Source organism: Nilaparvata lugens, chromosome 5, assembly GCF_014356525.2.
Source record: "Nilaparvata lugens isolate BPH chromosome 5, ASM1435652v1, whole genome shotgun sequence".
In the NCBI taxonomy this organism is placed as follows: domain Eukaryota; kingdom Metazoa; phylum Arthropoda; class Insecta; order Hemiptera; family Delphacidae; genus Nilaparvata; species Nilaparvata lugens.
Window position 1 is genome coordinate 76,829,922 of NC_052508.1, and position 17,505 is coordinate 76,847,426.

The window sequence follows — 17,505 nt, forward strand, 5'->3', positions numbered from 1 at the left end:
GCTACAAATATAGAATCCAACCTTTAGAGCTGGAACTAGAGTTAATAAGTAGTATGTAGTCTTAAGATTCATGATTTATTAAAATAATAAAGATAATAATTTATGAAAACCTTAATTTAATGTCTCCTACAAGCCTCCAAGTTCTGCAATCACTGCTTTCTATAACCAGACTGATAACATTGTTCTATTGCATATTTCTTCTTACACAATGAATGAAACCTGTCATTTTCCACAATAAAACTTCTGCTTTTTTATCAAAAGTTACTTCCATGATTATTTAATTTTTCTTTTAAAATATGCAATATATAATTATCATTTCGGGCCCTAACCCAGGCCCCCGCCTAGACCGGGTATTTTATTCTTTCAGAAAACCCAAATTAGCCTACATATTATCCAGGCCCTAGCCCGGGCCCCCCGCGCCGCGGGAGCAGCGGGGGTGTACGTTACGCCACTGTCTTAACTGATTCACATAAATGTAAATTTACAGAATTTCACTCGAATTTTCATTTAATCATGATTATTTTTAACTAATTGATTGATTTGCTCTTCTTGTTGTGTTCTTTGTTGATGTTTATATTTATGAACAATTTATTGTTTTTATTGTTGTTAGTTCTTATATATGACGAACTGCCAAATATTTTTAAAAATGTACATGCAAAGAATAATCGATTAAATCAAATTTATAATAATATTCATATGAATACATATCTTATAAAACCATGTAGCCTTTCATATTCCTAAATGTTTTATCAATAACTTTGAAGAGAGTTATTTGTGTACCGGTATATTAGCAACAGCAACAATATAAAAGAATAATGTTGACCCACCTGGAAAAAAACTCATCCTCCAATTTGTTCTTGGGTCTCAGTGTTGTGAGCATTTTCCAAGGAATGTTGACAGAGCTGAGGTCCTCCAAGCGAACTCCCCGCATCTCAGCTGGCACCGGGTCCACAAATTGGTATTCGCGAATGCTCGGAGGTTTTAGCTCCCGTTTCGGCGTTTTAAAAGTGAAATCTTTCTCACGAATCTTGATGTCTTCTGGCTTTATCTTATAACAAAAACATTATAATGATTGATAGAAGTAATATGCAAACTAAAATATGAATGTCATTTACCGTATTCATTTACTAGCCGTCAGGCTCGCTTCGCTCGCCATATCCGTCTAGCCAGGGGGCTCCGCCCCCTGGACCCCCGACTGGATCGTCCAAGAATGAGATCAGCAGGCTCGCTTCGCTCGCCTGCATTTTTCATTTGGGCATTTTATCATATGTTAGGACAATCCAGTCGGGGGTCCAGACTAAACGGCTGGCTAAACGGATATGGCGAGCGAAGCGAGCCTGACTGCTAGTAATATAATATTCCCAGGATTGAAGTAGCAGTGCCCAATCAATTTTCCCGCGATAAATGCATTTAAATCTTCAACTTGGTGCCAACCTAACAAAGTCAACTCAACTTAATGCCAACCTGACAAAATTATTAATTTAGTTGCCAGTTAACAACTGTTTCGAAGAGGTACTCTATCTAGATTATAGTTCTATAGTAACATATGATATGGAAATTCCAATTATAATTAAGAGATTGGGAGAAGAAGAATATACATGCTAAAAGACGAACTTTAAACCCTTAGAGTTAAAATATTGCCAAAAGATTTCTTAGTGCGCCTCTAAGGGCCAACTGAACATACCTACCAAATTTGAACGTTTTTGGTCCGGTAGATTTTTAGTTATGCGAGTGAGTGAGTCAGTCAGTCAATCAGTGAGTGAGTGCCATTTCGCTTTTATATAATATATAAAAGCGAAATGGCACTCACTCACTGATTATATATTATATAGATGTATTGGAATCGTTCGATGTGGGTTGGAAGCAGTAAATATTGCTGATATAGTGCATCAAATTCATTTAGTTCAACATCAGGTATCTCTTCAATCACTTATTTGAAGAAACCATTCATCATTCATACATTACTGAGTTTACTAGAGATCGATAATGGTGTAACAACCGTCTAGTATCTCACTTTTATATAGATTCTTACAAAATATAATATATATCGGGTGTTTCAAAAAGAATGACCCAATTTGTGGAGTGATCCGTGGTCTAGTGGATAGAGTGCTTGCGTAGCAGCATAGAGATCCCGGGTTCAAACCCTCTCAATACCAATTTTTTTTAACCAGATCACTTCCGTGTTATCGGATGGGCACGTTAAACTGTCGGTCCCGGCTGAAGTATGACAGTCGTAAGGCCCATTGACGGCTTAAATTATATATTAAGGCGGTGGGACCTTGCCGCAAGGGACTCCCCACCAACAAAAGTCATACGAATTTAATTTTAACACAATTTAAAACAGTAGCTCAGACACTTTTGAGGCTCGGACGACATTCTAGACGGTAGCCGCAAATTCATCCCAGACTGTTCGCAAGATGTCTGTCTTCTTGGACTGTAGCTACTGCATCAGTTACCCTGGTTCTTAGCTCCTCAATATCAAGTGCTAAGAGAGGAACAACGTTGAAGATCGTGTTTATGTTTCTACCTTAACACTTGATATTGATGAGCTGAAAGCCAGGGTAATGATGCAGTAGCTACAGTCCGAGAAGTCAGACATCTTGCGAACAGTCTGGGATGAATTTGAATTTGATTACCGTCTAGATGTCGTCCGAGCCTCAAAATGAGGGCACATAGAACACTTATAATACATCATCATAAACTTGATACTTCTGTCAGTAATTTTATGTAGAATTGGTTTGTGTATACCATTTTTTTTTTTCAATAAATGTAACTGTTTAAATTGGGTTATTCTTTTTGAAACACCTGGTAATAAATAGGCTAATAGGTACGGACATTACTTTAACTCTACTGACTTTTGATTGCCCATTCATATTTGTTTCAAATTTTTGGGCTTTTTCTTTCAGCACTGAAGTGATTAAGTTTATTGAAAAACACTTATTTTCAAAGACTTTTATCATTCAATATTGAACTCTCATATTTATTACATTTTATTGTCATGTTTTGTTTCTATCTTTTTTATTATCTATGCATATTTTGTATTGTATTTTTATATTTTGCTAACGACGTGCTTAAGTGGTAGAGTAGACATTACCGTTCAAACTTCGCCACTTCAACAAATAAAGAAGTCATTCTATTCTATTCTAATAATCAAATATGGTTCTTAAATACCTTCTCAGGTCTCGTGCGGAATTCAGGCACTTTTTCTAAGAGTTTTTTCAACTCTTCTTTGCTATTCGCTGTACATTTAGATAAATCCAAAATTGGAGCGACTTCTTTCTTTTTGGAGAGAAAATCGTCAAGCTTGATGGCCATTTTTTCTGAGCATGAAACACACAAATTGATCAATTAGATTATAATAATTTTAGCCTATTATTATTATTATTCTTACATACAATTACAATACTGGAAATATAGATAAAGAAATATAAATCATAAATAGATTAATTTTTCATGAACAGAGTATGATGACGTGGGTTTTTTCATTAAAGATAATTACAATTAATAGTATTATGTTAGAGTACCTCCTAAAGTTTTGAGATTAGTAATTACATTGTTAATATAGATCGTGATACTATAGCAAGGTACCACTTATATATACTATTGGAGCAAAGCAAATCTTAATCAATGTTGGGCAAATTTAGACTAAAAATATCAATTCATGCTATAGATCTTTATTACTGAACGCTATATGTTTCTTCCCGTTTAGATGAAAATCTACTTTTTCACATCATCTGCTAGAAAATTCCAATGGGAAAGTGTAATAAATTGTTATTTTCAATAATTTTCACTGCGTTAAACCATAGAGAAACAATAGCGTAAGTAGATATCCCATGGTATAGGGCGTTTATGTCGCAACTTTTACTGTTATCTCAAGCCGCTAGTTCATGTAATTCTTTCCCGTGAAGCTGTGTGACGCTGGTAGTCTCTCATATTGTGCCGTTCATACACTCTCACCCCAACAAAACAGTAAAATTCGATAATAATCAATAGTAATCGGCTTGAGATAACAGTAAAAGTTGCGACATAAACGCCTTATACCATTGGATATCTACTTATGCTATTGTTTCTCTATGGTTAAACTTTACATTAAAACTGCTAAACTGGTACAATAAGGTACCGTATTGAAATATTTTGTGCAGTGATGGGGGTACCGTAGTGGAAGAATTCCCGCTTACAAAAGTATGATATATTGATGTGCGTGGAGGTTGAAAATTTCCGGCATCACTCTTCAATCATCAAAGTAAAAAATCTGGTGTGGCGCACTCACACAACTTTCATTGCCGTTATGAAAATTGATCACCTGACGCTAGTGTTCCCGCGCATCTCAAGTCTACTATTCAAAGATTTGAGCCAGCTGGTGACAGGGCAATAACGCTGGAGACACACATGAGGTCTGCTATCTCTTCATAGTGAATGATTTAATAGAATCAACAATAATTTGCAATTGAATAATCACATTTTCTCGAATTAAAAGCTTATTTTCAATTTTAGGTGAAAATGTTACTGAACATTAATTGTAGAGATTTTCATGCTCAATCTACTCCACTTGATTTTTTTTCAATTGTATCTGAAGCCTGATAATTGGGAATCTATCTGCATTGATGGGTCGGAGCTCCTGAAATTTTTACAGATATGAGACTTGTGATAGAGTTGATAGAGCTTATCGATGACTATTCTAGGTATAGATTTAATTGAAATCGTTGGAGCCGTTTCCGAGAAAATCACGAAAAACCCTGTTTTGACAACATTCTCGCCATTTCAGCCGCCATCTTGAATTGCATTTGATCGAAATTGTTCGTGGATCCTTATAGTGAAAGGACCTTAAGTTCCAAATTTCAAGTCATTCCGTTAATTGGGAAATGAGATATCGTGTACACAGACGCACATACACTCATACACACACACACATACAGACCAATACCCAAAAACCACTTTTTTGGACTCAGGGGACCTTGAAACGTATAGAAATTTACAAATTGGGTTACCTTAATTTTTTTTTGGAAAGCAATACTTTCCTTACCTATGGTAATAGGGCAAGGAAAGTAAAAAATTGGCTTATTGCTATGTGGAATTTGAAAGAAGAAAACAGCTATTTGCTTCTGTTTATAATTGAAGAATAAATTAAAATAAGTTCTATTCAAATTATTAATCAGTCACATTTCAAAGAAAATTTTCAATCAATCGATTCATTTATAAGAAAAAGTATTTACAGTTCAGTATTACATTATGAATGAATTATTGATAAAATTTGTTGAATGAGGATTGATACTGTGGAATTTTTCTATAATTGAAAAAACACACAGTTTTATTTTGTCACATTCACATTCATTAGACATTAATATAGGTACTGGGTATATAATAACAAAATGTGTAGCTACTTCAGTTATACATTAGTGATATATTAATAATATTTTATAGTAAAGTCCCATCAGGTTTACTTACACGCTGTGTTTGAAATCGGCAGTCACCCGGTTGATTCTTTCAGTTAGCTTATTTCTTGCTCTTATAATTGGTGTTGTAATATCTCGGGTAGATTAGATATTAATGAACTGTTTTTACCAAAGGGTAGACGTGGTTAAAGAAAGCTAATTTTTACTCTATGAAAATTTGTTGTATTTAAAAATTTTCTCTACCAAATTTTTACAACAATTTTGACTCTACTCTGGCTGCCTAGCCTAATACAAAAAAAACATTGAAAGAGATTTGGAATGGTACAAATAAACAAGAAAACCCTATCATTATGCAAATAAAGTTCGATCGCCCCTTGTCATTTGAGTAGGATTAATATTCGGGACTCACCCATAATGAAGATGCTGAAGAAATCCATTAAACGATGATTTTGGTGATCCACACTCCCGAAACGAATTGATGTCTGAGCGCGCTGTGTTCGCTTCAACGGTTAAAACAAGAGTGCACGGAAAGAATGCAATTTTTGTCTCAGGTCCGACTCTTCCTAGGCCTACACATGGAAAACTAGACTACGGCAGGGGGGAAGAAGAGCCGGAAACTGTTGATGGGACGAGTGGATGGAAACTATCTTTCCCAGGCTGGGATGCAAGCTAGGCAGTTCCCATCCCTGAGAAAGATCCTCACCTCGTCCATCGGTTGAAAAAATGCAAGCTTTCCGTAGCCTATGCTAGGCAGCCAGCAAATAAAATATTACGTTCTAATTGTCACTAATTTCAATAACACTACTTTCAATTGCTTCCATTACAGTGTGTTATAGATGTAACAAACAATAGGTACACTCCTTAAGCTACGTTACCACCAAACTTATTAACAAATTGTTAATAACTCAATCCTTATAGATTCTATTAGATTCAACGGAATTGACAAACACTTATGCTCATCATGTGTATGATAAGTTATATAAACATTTTGTTAATAACTTTGGTGTAAACGCAGCTTTAAACTGTGTTTTTTCAATGAATGAATTATCATAGTACCATATTATACTACTGAAGTTCAACTATAGTGAGGTTCACGTTATAATGACATTGGATAAAGATAGGAAAACAGCGTTGCCATTTGTCTGCCTTGATTAATTATATTTCTATAATTATATTGTTAAAAACGGATTTGGCAACGTTGTGGAGCTAGAAAAGGATAGTGCTATCCATCTTGTCGAATAATAGACAAGGATAGCAACACCAATGTCAATCAAATACTGCCATTATAACGTGGACCTCAGTATAAATAAGTTTATCTGATACCTACTACGGATAGCCTACTGGTATATATAATAAAAAAATTGTAGCTAATTAAGCTTTACATCAGAAATATATTATATGTTAATAATATTCGGTAAAATTCACGTCAGATTTACTTACAGACTGAGTTTGAAATCGGCAGTCAACCTAGTTGATTTTCTCAGTTAACTTTCTTGCTGTTGTAACTGGTGTGTTAAGATGTAACAAACAATTATACCGTACTCTCCTTAACTACGATAGTTTAGATGGTAACTTTCTTGCTCGTCTAACTCCTACTGGTGTGTTATAGATGTAACAAAAAATACCCCCTTTTCTTACCTACGGTGTAGTTTAGATGATAACTTTCTTGCTCTTGTAACTACTAGTGTGTTATAGATGTAACAAACAATACTCTCCTTGCCTACGGTAGTTTAGATGGGGAAGCTAGAAACATTTTTTTAACAAAGCAATTCCAACTCCAACCACACCAGTTGCTGAGTTGATCTGTATTGATCAAACTTGGAGACAGCTTGACACGGAAGTATAAAGTGGCATAACATAAACGGCTGTCAATTGGTCTCTCCCAGCTAAAATGATATTTGTCCTTATCCTTATTCATACAAAATAGGGCTATCATCATAAAATAGAATGATAGTACACTTCGAAATTAATAAAACAATAGATTAAGAATGCAAAATTATTAATTTCAAAGGGTACTATGGGTAGTACCCATAAGGGTATATTTCCCATATTACACATAAGAGTATAAGGCCATTTTATAAGCTTATATAATTGTTTTTTTTTGACAAGACAGACAAAAGATATATATTTAAAAAAATGCACTTTACAAAGTAATAATCTTATGTACGGTACTCATTTTCAATATAAAACAACAACAAAAAAATACAACTTCATGAATACACTGAGCCTAATAAATCTTTGGAAAATGGTCTGCATGGGCAAAACATGCCTGATGTGCGCAACCAGAGTTGCATATTATAAGTTTGATAGAGAGAAAGGAAACACTAATTTTGATGCATTCAGAATCTTATTTAAAATAATTATTACATACAGTTGATTATTGGATAGCTCAAAAAATAATAAAAAATGTTAATTAGTGTAATGGTTGAATGAAATTTGAATTTAAAATTTATAAATAAAAGAAAGTAGCTAATAATTCATACATTTTAGGAAATTGGCCTAATATTTTTCCTATGTCTGAACCAGCATGTTACTCCCTATAGTAAAAATGTATCTCTCTTTCCTGTTAACCCAATAATAATTCAAATTCAAATAAAAAGATGAATCTTGTTTGAGTAATTCTTATGCACGACAGCCATGAGCTATGATTGAATAGCCTACCTTAGAACTTTAGTACCCTTTGAAATAATAAAATAATAGATTAAGGTTTTATAACCTGACGATGCAGGTGTGAACTCTGAAACTAGTTGTTATAATTTGTATTTTCAATCTATTATTTTATTAATTTCAAAGGGTACTATAATAACTATTTTATAAATAAAAGAAAGTAGTCCTATAAATTCATACATTCTAGCCTACCATAGACCAAACTGTGTGTGAACTGAAAAATAACTCGAATTTATAATTTGACTAGCCGTCAGGCTCGCTTCGCTCGCCATATCCGTCTAGTCTGGACCCCGACTGGATCGTCCAAGAATGAGATCAGCAGGCTCGCTTCGCTCGCCTGCATTTTCCATTTGAGCATTTTTATCATATGTTAGGACGATCCAGTCGGGGGTCCAGACTAAACGTCTGGCTAAACGGATATGGCGAGCGAAGCGAGCCTGACGGCTAGAAATATAATATTCCCAGGATTGAAGTAGCAGTGCCCAATCAATTCCTCCGCGATAAATGCATTTAAATCTCCAACTTGGTGCCAACCTAACAAAGTCAACTCAACTTAATGCCAACCTGACAAATTATTAATTTAGTTGCCAGTTAACAACTGTTTCGAAGAGGTACTCTATCTAGATTATAGTTCTATAGTAACATATGATATGGAAATTTCAATTATAATTAAGAGATTGAGAGAAGAAGAATATACATGCTAAAAGACGAACTTTAAACCCTTAAAAACAACCCTTAGAGTTAAAATATTGCTAAAAGATTTCTTAGTGCGCCTCTAAAAGGCCAACTGAACATACCTACCAAATTTGAACGTTTTTGGTCCGGTAGATTTTTAGTTATGCGAGTGAGTGAGTGAGTGAGTGAGTGAGTGAGTCAGTCAGTCAGTCAGTGAGTGAGTGCCATTTCGCTTTTATATATATAGATTATTTTATTAATAATCTTTTAATATTAATTCCTTTTATTCACCTCTGTTTTCTAATTAGTTTCTTGATTGTTTATGCTATTTTCTATCATGTGTTCATTTTTATCTTTGTATCTTCTCTTGTGTGTGTGAAGTAAATACATCTTATGTGTATAAATGAATGATATAATGTAATTGAAGATACTTGAAATGTCAATTCATTATACAAACTTAATTAAATAAATAATGTTTTTTAGTTAGCGGATATCTGCAGATCATAGAGATTCTACCTGTACCTGCTATTTTCAACTTGAGAATTATCATAAAATTTATGGGTTTGTTGGATTTATGAAATTTAATATTGCTTCGGCTTCGTACTATTAATTTGTGAATTTCATAAAACCATGATGAATTTGATGACTGTCTTTTATATATAGGCTATGAGAATCACTGCTTTGTGTGTCATAGAATAAAATAATCATTCTTCTTATAATGAATAGGTAAATATAGCCCAATTGTTTTTACTCTAGAGAAATTTTCCAGCTACTATACTTTTAAATAATCTTCTATTTACTGAATGATTTGTTGATGGTAGTAATAGGACTATAAATATTTTAGAATGGCTAAATTTCATTTAAAATTTGATCTGTAGACCAAGAATCGGTTTCAAATTGATATAACCAATGGTTATCAATACCTATATTCAGAAAAATCTCAATAAGTTGGCTACACATTTTAGGTAATATCTCAGAAATTGATAAAATACCTCTAATAACCATTGACTAGATAATTTCTTAGTGGTAGCAATATATTTTAAAATAATCAAATCCATTGTAAAAATGAATTAGATAGTCTAATGCGACCGGTTAAAAAATTTTTCATTTTCTCAATCGATAAATTATTCTATTTTTGAATTACCCGGCTTTATAGCCTATGCCATTAGAATACATATTGAGGTAGCATAGAGAATAGTTCACCTTTTCTCCATTAGAGTAAAAACAGAAAACTTTCAAAATTTGCGTTAACTAACCTAAAAGAACATTCTATTTCTGTGTGACTGACTGGTAAAATTTTCCATACTTCGTCTATATTTTTAATTGTGACGAAAGTATTTTAAACTGCTTTCAAAAGTTTCCATCGTAATTGAAAATTAAAATATGCCCTCATCCTATTCTCTAAATTTGAAATTATAATAGTGTTACCGTAGCTCACGCTCAACAAAACGCCGAAGGTAATTTTTATATCTTCTAATATTGACAGCAATTACTCTATAATTTTACTTCTATTCACTAAAAATTGTGAAATAAATTGAACATATTTCATTGAACACTGTTCAATATTAGATAGTTGATGAGTTTTTTGATAACTATCAGTATGAGAACAAGCACCAACTAATGTAACAAGTTGGATTCGGTTTTCGATAAGACTTTCTTGAAAAAAATTTCAAGTTTTGAGTTATTTACGATCGTATTCTATTATTATTGTATATTAATCCCTATTTTGTGGAAGATGCCCTGATGTTACTCGTGTTAAATAGGCCTAGTTTTTTTGATAGGAAATAGAGTGAAGCTGCGTTTACCCCAAAGTTATTAACAAAATCTTTATTTCTCCGTCCTTATAGATTCTATTAGATTGAACATAACTTATCATACACATGATGATCATATGTGTTTGTCAAGTTCCGTTCAATCTAATAAAATCTATAAGGACAAAAATAAACATTTTGTTGATAACTTTGGTGTAAACGCAGCTTTAGCTGCTATCTTATTAGCTGCCAATTAGCTACGGTAATTGGAAAGCCATTCTTCAATTATTGAGTCATTGTGATCGTATTCCATACAAAAGCACATATTAATTATTACATTATTAACGTTATTGTAATTCATCTGATATGCTTCATTTTTTCTTAAACTAGTCGAGATTTTTATACCACGAAAAAACATTTTCAGAATTGAATTTTCGACTTAACTTCTCTCAGTATGGAAGAACGACAAAAGGAGACAAAAGATGAAAAGGAGAAGGAGGAAAAGGAACAAGAAGCATTAATAATTGCCACTGCGGATACCCAACTAGTTTCGGAAATTACTGCAAGGTGAGGAAATAAAATACTATGCTTTCCTAGATATTAATAGGCCTATTTATGTTTTGTGAATAATGTATTACTGGAACGTTTCCTATGTCAAATCTTTTGTCTGACAATATACTTACTTACTTGTTTACTTCTTCATACTTTTCTCCGTAGTCATGACCAGATAATTATCTGGATTGACTGTGTCAGAAAGTGGACCTGACTTGGTCCTTGTCGTAGGGTTGACATGTAAACTATGTCAATAATATACACTTATTTACGTTTGTAAACTTAGTCAAACATATAAAAAAATTAAAAATAGTAATCTTTCAAATTTATCAAGATGGCCTTGTTTGTAGGCATCATATTTATCACTCGACGTTCAGCTGATGTTTCTAGTGGCCTCAATTTATTCCTCCACTGAGTAGAATGGACTAATAATAATAATGGTTCTGTTCATAGCACAGACATGCCGCCAGGGCATGTCCATAAGGGAACACGTCAAGAGAAATAAAACCAAGTCCATAGACTTGAAGTCTATTGACTAAAGTGGTATTGACAATATCAAAGTCTTATTCTTTCAATCTATTGACTCTATTAATCAGTTCTTGATTTTGCTTGAAACTCCTGTCAACAAGTTCTTCACACTGTCATGTAAAGCGTTGTAAATGAAATGAAATGAAATGAAAATCTTTATTAGGCGGAGTTAGGACTAGAAAGTCCTTTCTACCACTAACCTTACAGGCAAATAATAATAATAATACATTACAATAAGAAATAATACAAAAGAACTATAACAATATGAAACTAAGAATAATGCATAAAATTGTAAATAAAAATCAACCATTTTGTCTGGTGCAAAAGTAAATTAAGTAAATCAATAAATTACAAGATAACTAAATAATAATAATAAATAAGTTCAAGTTAATAATATAGGAAGAACGCTGATACAAAGAAAATTCAGCAAAAATCATTCATACAACATTCACACAGCCCACAATTGCATCGCAACTAGCCACCATCGCACTACCCCCGCAGACCGCCAATAACAGCCGCCTGACCTCCACCCCAAAGCGAGCACGTCCTTCAATACTCCTAATCTCATCGGGAAGATTGTTCCAATGTCTGCATGCCGTGATGGTAAACGACTTTTCGAAAGTTGCTGTCCTGTATATAGGAAAAGACAGCAGTGAGTCCCCACGACGAGTTGCTCGCACACTGACCTCAGACAGAAACTTAAAGCTCTCAGACAGATAGGAAGGAGATTTCGTTTTAATTATGGAATGAAGGAGTGTTAGGATGTGCAAGGTACGGAGTTCAGTAAATCCTCAGGGCTAGTACTGGAACACAATCCTCCCTCTCACTCAGCCTGCAGAAGGGATGTCTATTTTCGATTTTCCTGTGGTGTTGCAGGAATTTCTGTCTTCTCATCTTGTGAGCAAGTGGAAATTATTCCTTGCGTGCAACAGGGAGAGTCAGATATATTGATTGTATACCGTGAGTATTCTCAGCTTGATAAAGATGGGTCCAAGTAGCCCGCCGAATCCAGGATCCTTAGAGCGGTCTTCTGCTGGAGCAGTACATCTTTACAACCTGGAACATGTCCCCACAACTGAAGCACTACCTCCGTAAACAAAGCCGTAGTGCATTCGTGTGACGTCAGCACATGTAGGACTCCTGCACCAATAAAAACACTAGCTGATATAGATCAGCTGAAATCAACGAATTTTTATTGGTGTATGAGTCCTAACTGTGCTGACGTCACACGAATGCACTACGGCTTTGTTTACGGTGGTAGTGACTGAAGTCCATAGTTGATATGGCTATGAAACATAGCAAAATACACCTCCTCCAGATGCTTCCTGGAGATTAATGGCTCCACTCTTCACTCTGGCTAGTTTCATCAGATGTTATGAATGTGGCTACTCCAGCCTATTTCTTCCCACCCCACCTTGCTCAATAGACTGCCATATTTACTGTTATACTCTCAATATTTACAGCAAATCTGTAGATACAACACACTGCTATAACTTATTATAGTCATCCAAATTACATTTCATTTCCCAATAATTCTTCAATTTATAATTTAAAATTTGTTGATTAAGTCGCTGTACTTTTAGCTATAGTGAGGTCCACGTTAAGTGCGTACAGATATACGCGCCGTGAACATGAGCAATTCACTTTTAATCAGCTGACTATATCTGTATTTTTACAGAAACGGTAAGATACAGATATAAAAAGCTTGGCATCAGCTGATTAAAAGTGAATTACTCATGTTCGCGGCGCGTAAATCTGTACGCACTTTATTATCGTAGTGAAGAAAGATAGGAAAAAACGTTGCCGATCCTCTGTCTTGTCAATGCCTTCTATAGAAGAAAGCTAATACCGTACAGGTTTATTGATGTAATATTAACGGTTCATTCTTGTTTAAAATAATCAATTATATTTTATTAAGCATGAAATTAAAGCCTATTTTTCAATAATTTCATAGTAAATTTCATAATCAGATGAAATATTTTGTTAAATTATTATCAATTCTACATTGTTGAAAGATGATTTGGGAACAGGGCAAGCGAGAGAGTGCTATCCGCTTTGTTGAATGATGGACAAGGATAGCAATACCATTTTTAATCAAACAAATAAAATCAATTATCTAATTTGAGAAGGAAATAGTACAAGGAGTATCCTTAGTTTTTGTCTCCCAATCAGTGCTTCTCTGTAAAAAATATAGATAAATAAAATTTATTTCCCATTTTTACAATATATACAGAGCATGAAATTACCATAGCAATGCATAGCATAGTGGCACCTTACTATATCACTTATTGGTATGAAAGCTAACATGTATTGCTAAATAAAAATAAATTCGTATGGCTTTTGTTGGTGGGGAGTTCCTTTCGGGAATGTTCCACCGCCTGAATATATAATTTAAGCCGTCAATGGGCCTTACGACTGTCATACTTCAGCCGGGACCGACAGTTTAACGTGCCCATCCGATAACACGGGAGTGATCTGGTTAAAAAACTTTTGGTAATGAGAGGGGTTCGAACCCGGGATCTCTATGCTGCTACGCAAGCACTCTATCCACTAGACCACGGATCACTCCATGTATTGCTATTTATATAATAAAGAAATCCATCCTAACAACAGTTTTAAATTTATCCTAATTCTGTTTTTTCGATTTTTTTGCAGTACTATGGATGCTGAGGAAAGCTTAGATTTATTGCTTCAGGATGACTCAGGTCAGTTTAATGAAATTCAATTAAATCTGTCAGCCTGTCAGTCTTCCTATTCATGCCCGTTTAAATTAACTCACTCTAAATGGATTTTTTTCTTCAGTATCCAATTATTACTTTGAGCTATAGTGCTTTGGGACTGTAATAATGAATCCCAATCAGAGAGTACAGCTACTCAAAATATATTTCAGAGATCAAGTGCTAGTTTAAACGAAATTTTACATAAAGCTGGATTAAATCCATATCAACTCTCGCTTGTTATAATGTGGTTCATTCTGAGTTCTAGCAACCAGCTGATTCAATTGAGTTTAAGCCTTGAATTTCTCTATCCATTATGATTTGATTAAATTTTCTTCCTGGAGACTCTTGAAAGAGTATAGGAAATCGTCAAGAAGGATTATTTGTCAAAAAATAAAATAGTAGGCTACAAAATAAACATAATATATTTATCACATTCTACAATGCACATTACAATTTAACCCTCCCAAAAGCCTCATTCTCCATCCATAAATTCTTGGATACTGTAGTATACCCCGTTTGCTATATATTTTTTCAATAGCTTTTTGAAAATATCCTTATTCTCATTTTCTCTCAAAGCTGACGACAGTTTACTCATAAATTTGATACCCATATAAGAAGTTTTTTTTCATACTGAGCTGTCCTGTGGTATTGTGCAGAAAATTTACTCTTATTTCTTGTGTCATAATTATGTACGTATGTCACAGTTTCTTATAAATTCTTTATCTCTTACATACATAATCACTTCGAAAATGTACAATGCAGGCACAGTTAGTAGCCCTAAATCTTTAAAATACTCTCTGCAGGACTCTAATGGCTTAAGACCTGTGCTCTCACAGCTCTCTTTTGCATTTTAAAAACTATCTAAATATTTGAGACTGGAGCCACCCCATACCAATATTGCATACCGAATATGCGACATATGAGGGCATTATAGACTTTACATGTTAAGATAGTGTTCCCAGTACTTAGTCTTGAAATCTGCCTGAGTGCAAACACTCCAGATGATATTTTACAACACAATTGATCAATATAATTATCCCAAGACAAGTTCTGGTCCAGCAAGACACTTAGAAATTTCACAGACAGAGGTTGTTCAACATTCACTCCATTTATTTGAACGTTTATTTCTTCAAGTTCTCTGTAATTATTTCTATGTTTGAATTGCAAGAACTCTATTTCTATTACAAACTGCTGTATATGTTTCATCAAGTTTTAACACTGAAATTACGACTTGTATACTATAAAATTACTAATATTGTCGGCAAGTCGTCATTTAAGTTTAAGCTTTTAAGCCTGGTTTTCATTAGTAGAGTTAGTGGTAGAGCTCCCTGGGCAAGTACTAACTATCTTGTGAACTCTCCCAATGTAAGCGTTCATGGTAGAGTACTAGTTTTTAGTAGAATAGAGTAGGATAGCATCGTGGGATTGTACACTACCACTTGCTTCCCCCCACCACCGCTTCTCACTCTACCACTATTATGTCAATGAAAACAGTCTCGAGCTAGTAGAGTAGAGTTGTGCTGTAGGCTATCAAGTTTAAGAAGTATTGTTATTTTATTAAAAAGTATGAATCTATTAAAAATTGTTGATAAGAGTTCAAGTGTTAATTTATTAAAAAGTATTGACATTTTAAGGTTAGCTCTGTTCACTAGACAACACACTTCACCTAATATTCTCAAGTGTAGTGACTACAGTTACTCGACCAAGTAAGTAGAGTAGAGTTAGCTCGGTAGAGTTAGTATGCCAGTTACTCGACCAAGTAACTCTACTAGTGAAAACCAGGCTTACTGTTTAAAGGACCCTAAAATTTCAAAGCCCAAAAAAGAACACGTTTCCTTTTTTACATTGCAGAGCCACAATTTCACACAATCTGGCAGCGCCTGTAGTTTGTCGGGAAGAGGCTCAACTTGTTGTACTTATTCAATTATGATAGTTATAACTGGTTCTTGATGTTTTTGTCTCACCTTCTGTTGAGGATGATGCTCATAGGAACTCTAGGCTTGTTCCTAGATACGTCACAACGAGACAAGATGAAATTGGTTATGAGACAGATATGGTGATATTTTTACTGGTTCGTGATGTTTTTTGTCTCACCCTTTGAGGATGATGCTCACAGCAGCTCCAGGCTTGTGCCTAGATACGTCAAAACGAGGACAGATAAGATGAATGGGTTATGAGACATATGATGATGTTATTTGATCATGATTTTTACATTGCTAGGTCCGAAAAGATCCATGGCAAATATTTCATAATCAAATCAAATAATGTTTTATTCACAGATTCAAAACACAGTACATGAATAAAAAATTATAAAACACTTGTGAATTTTCCCCACATAGACAAGTCTGTGTGTGGGGAAAGAGTTCTAATGAAACATAACCTTGTACTAAAAAGAAAATAATGAATATTAACAAATTAACTTATCATTATAATGATTATCAAGAATATAACAAATGAAGATGTATTGGTTTCTACACGAAACTGCAGTAACATAACTTACAGTATTAATGTCTAAATGTCTGTATTAATAACAAAAAGTAAAAACAGATATCAATGCTTGGATCAAAATTAACTACTTCTTCTACCTTTGAGAAAGTTAACAGAGAACTTTTCTGATTAGTGCGATCACTTCCCCTACTTGTGCTCTATCACATCCCTTTCCCAATCCTTTCCAAAAATTCCAAGGATCAAAAGCCTTCCTATGACATGGATAGCCATAGTTGGAAGAACTTTGATCCTCTACCCTTCTTCACCACATAACATGTATAATTGCCTTCTAATATTGTAATGTGTTCTCATATTTATGTTATTTATTTTATACTGTAATGTTTTTTATTGATGTAATTAATTTTTATTTCATATTGATGTATCTTATGTGTGTGTGTGTGTGTGTGTGGTGTGTGTGTGTGTGTGTGTGTGTGTGTGTGAATAAATAAATTGAAATTGAAAATGTCTAATAAATGTGGATGTGACGTGACAAAATAAAACAGTGTTTTTTCAATTAATAAAATAACAATTCGATATTAATAACAGATCAAATACAATCAAAATAAATTATTATAAATGAGAGATGAGTGGAGCTACAGCTTTTGAGTGGGTTCCAAACCATGTTGATTTTATGTTGAACTGATTGCTGATATAGAAATTTAATTTTGCTGTATTTTGTGTAAATTTGCAGTGAGGGAGCCCTCGTTCAACGAAGGCAATTTTATGAGTCAC

General features: G+C 34.0%; 1 protein-coding gene across 1 annotated transcript in view; it reads right to left on the reverse strand.

The window, feature by feature from the left end:
* Positions 1–6,174, reverse strand: part of LOC120351672 (micronuclear linker histone polyprotein-like) — a gene marked incomplete at its 3' end in the record, with an annotated part of 46,469 nt that extends 40,295 nt beyond the window's left edge. Inside the window, 3 exon segments of the mRNA XM_039429620.1 lie at positions 828–1,048; positions 3,172–3,320; positions 5,803–6,174. Of these exon segments, the coding sequence (XP_039285554.1) occupies positions 828–1,048; positions 3,172–3,320; positions 5,803–5,830 (398 nt within the window).
* Positions 6,175–17,505: the final 11,331 nt, after the last annotated feature.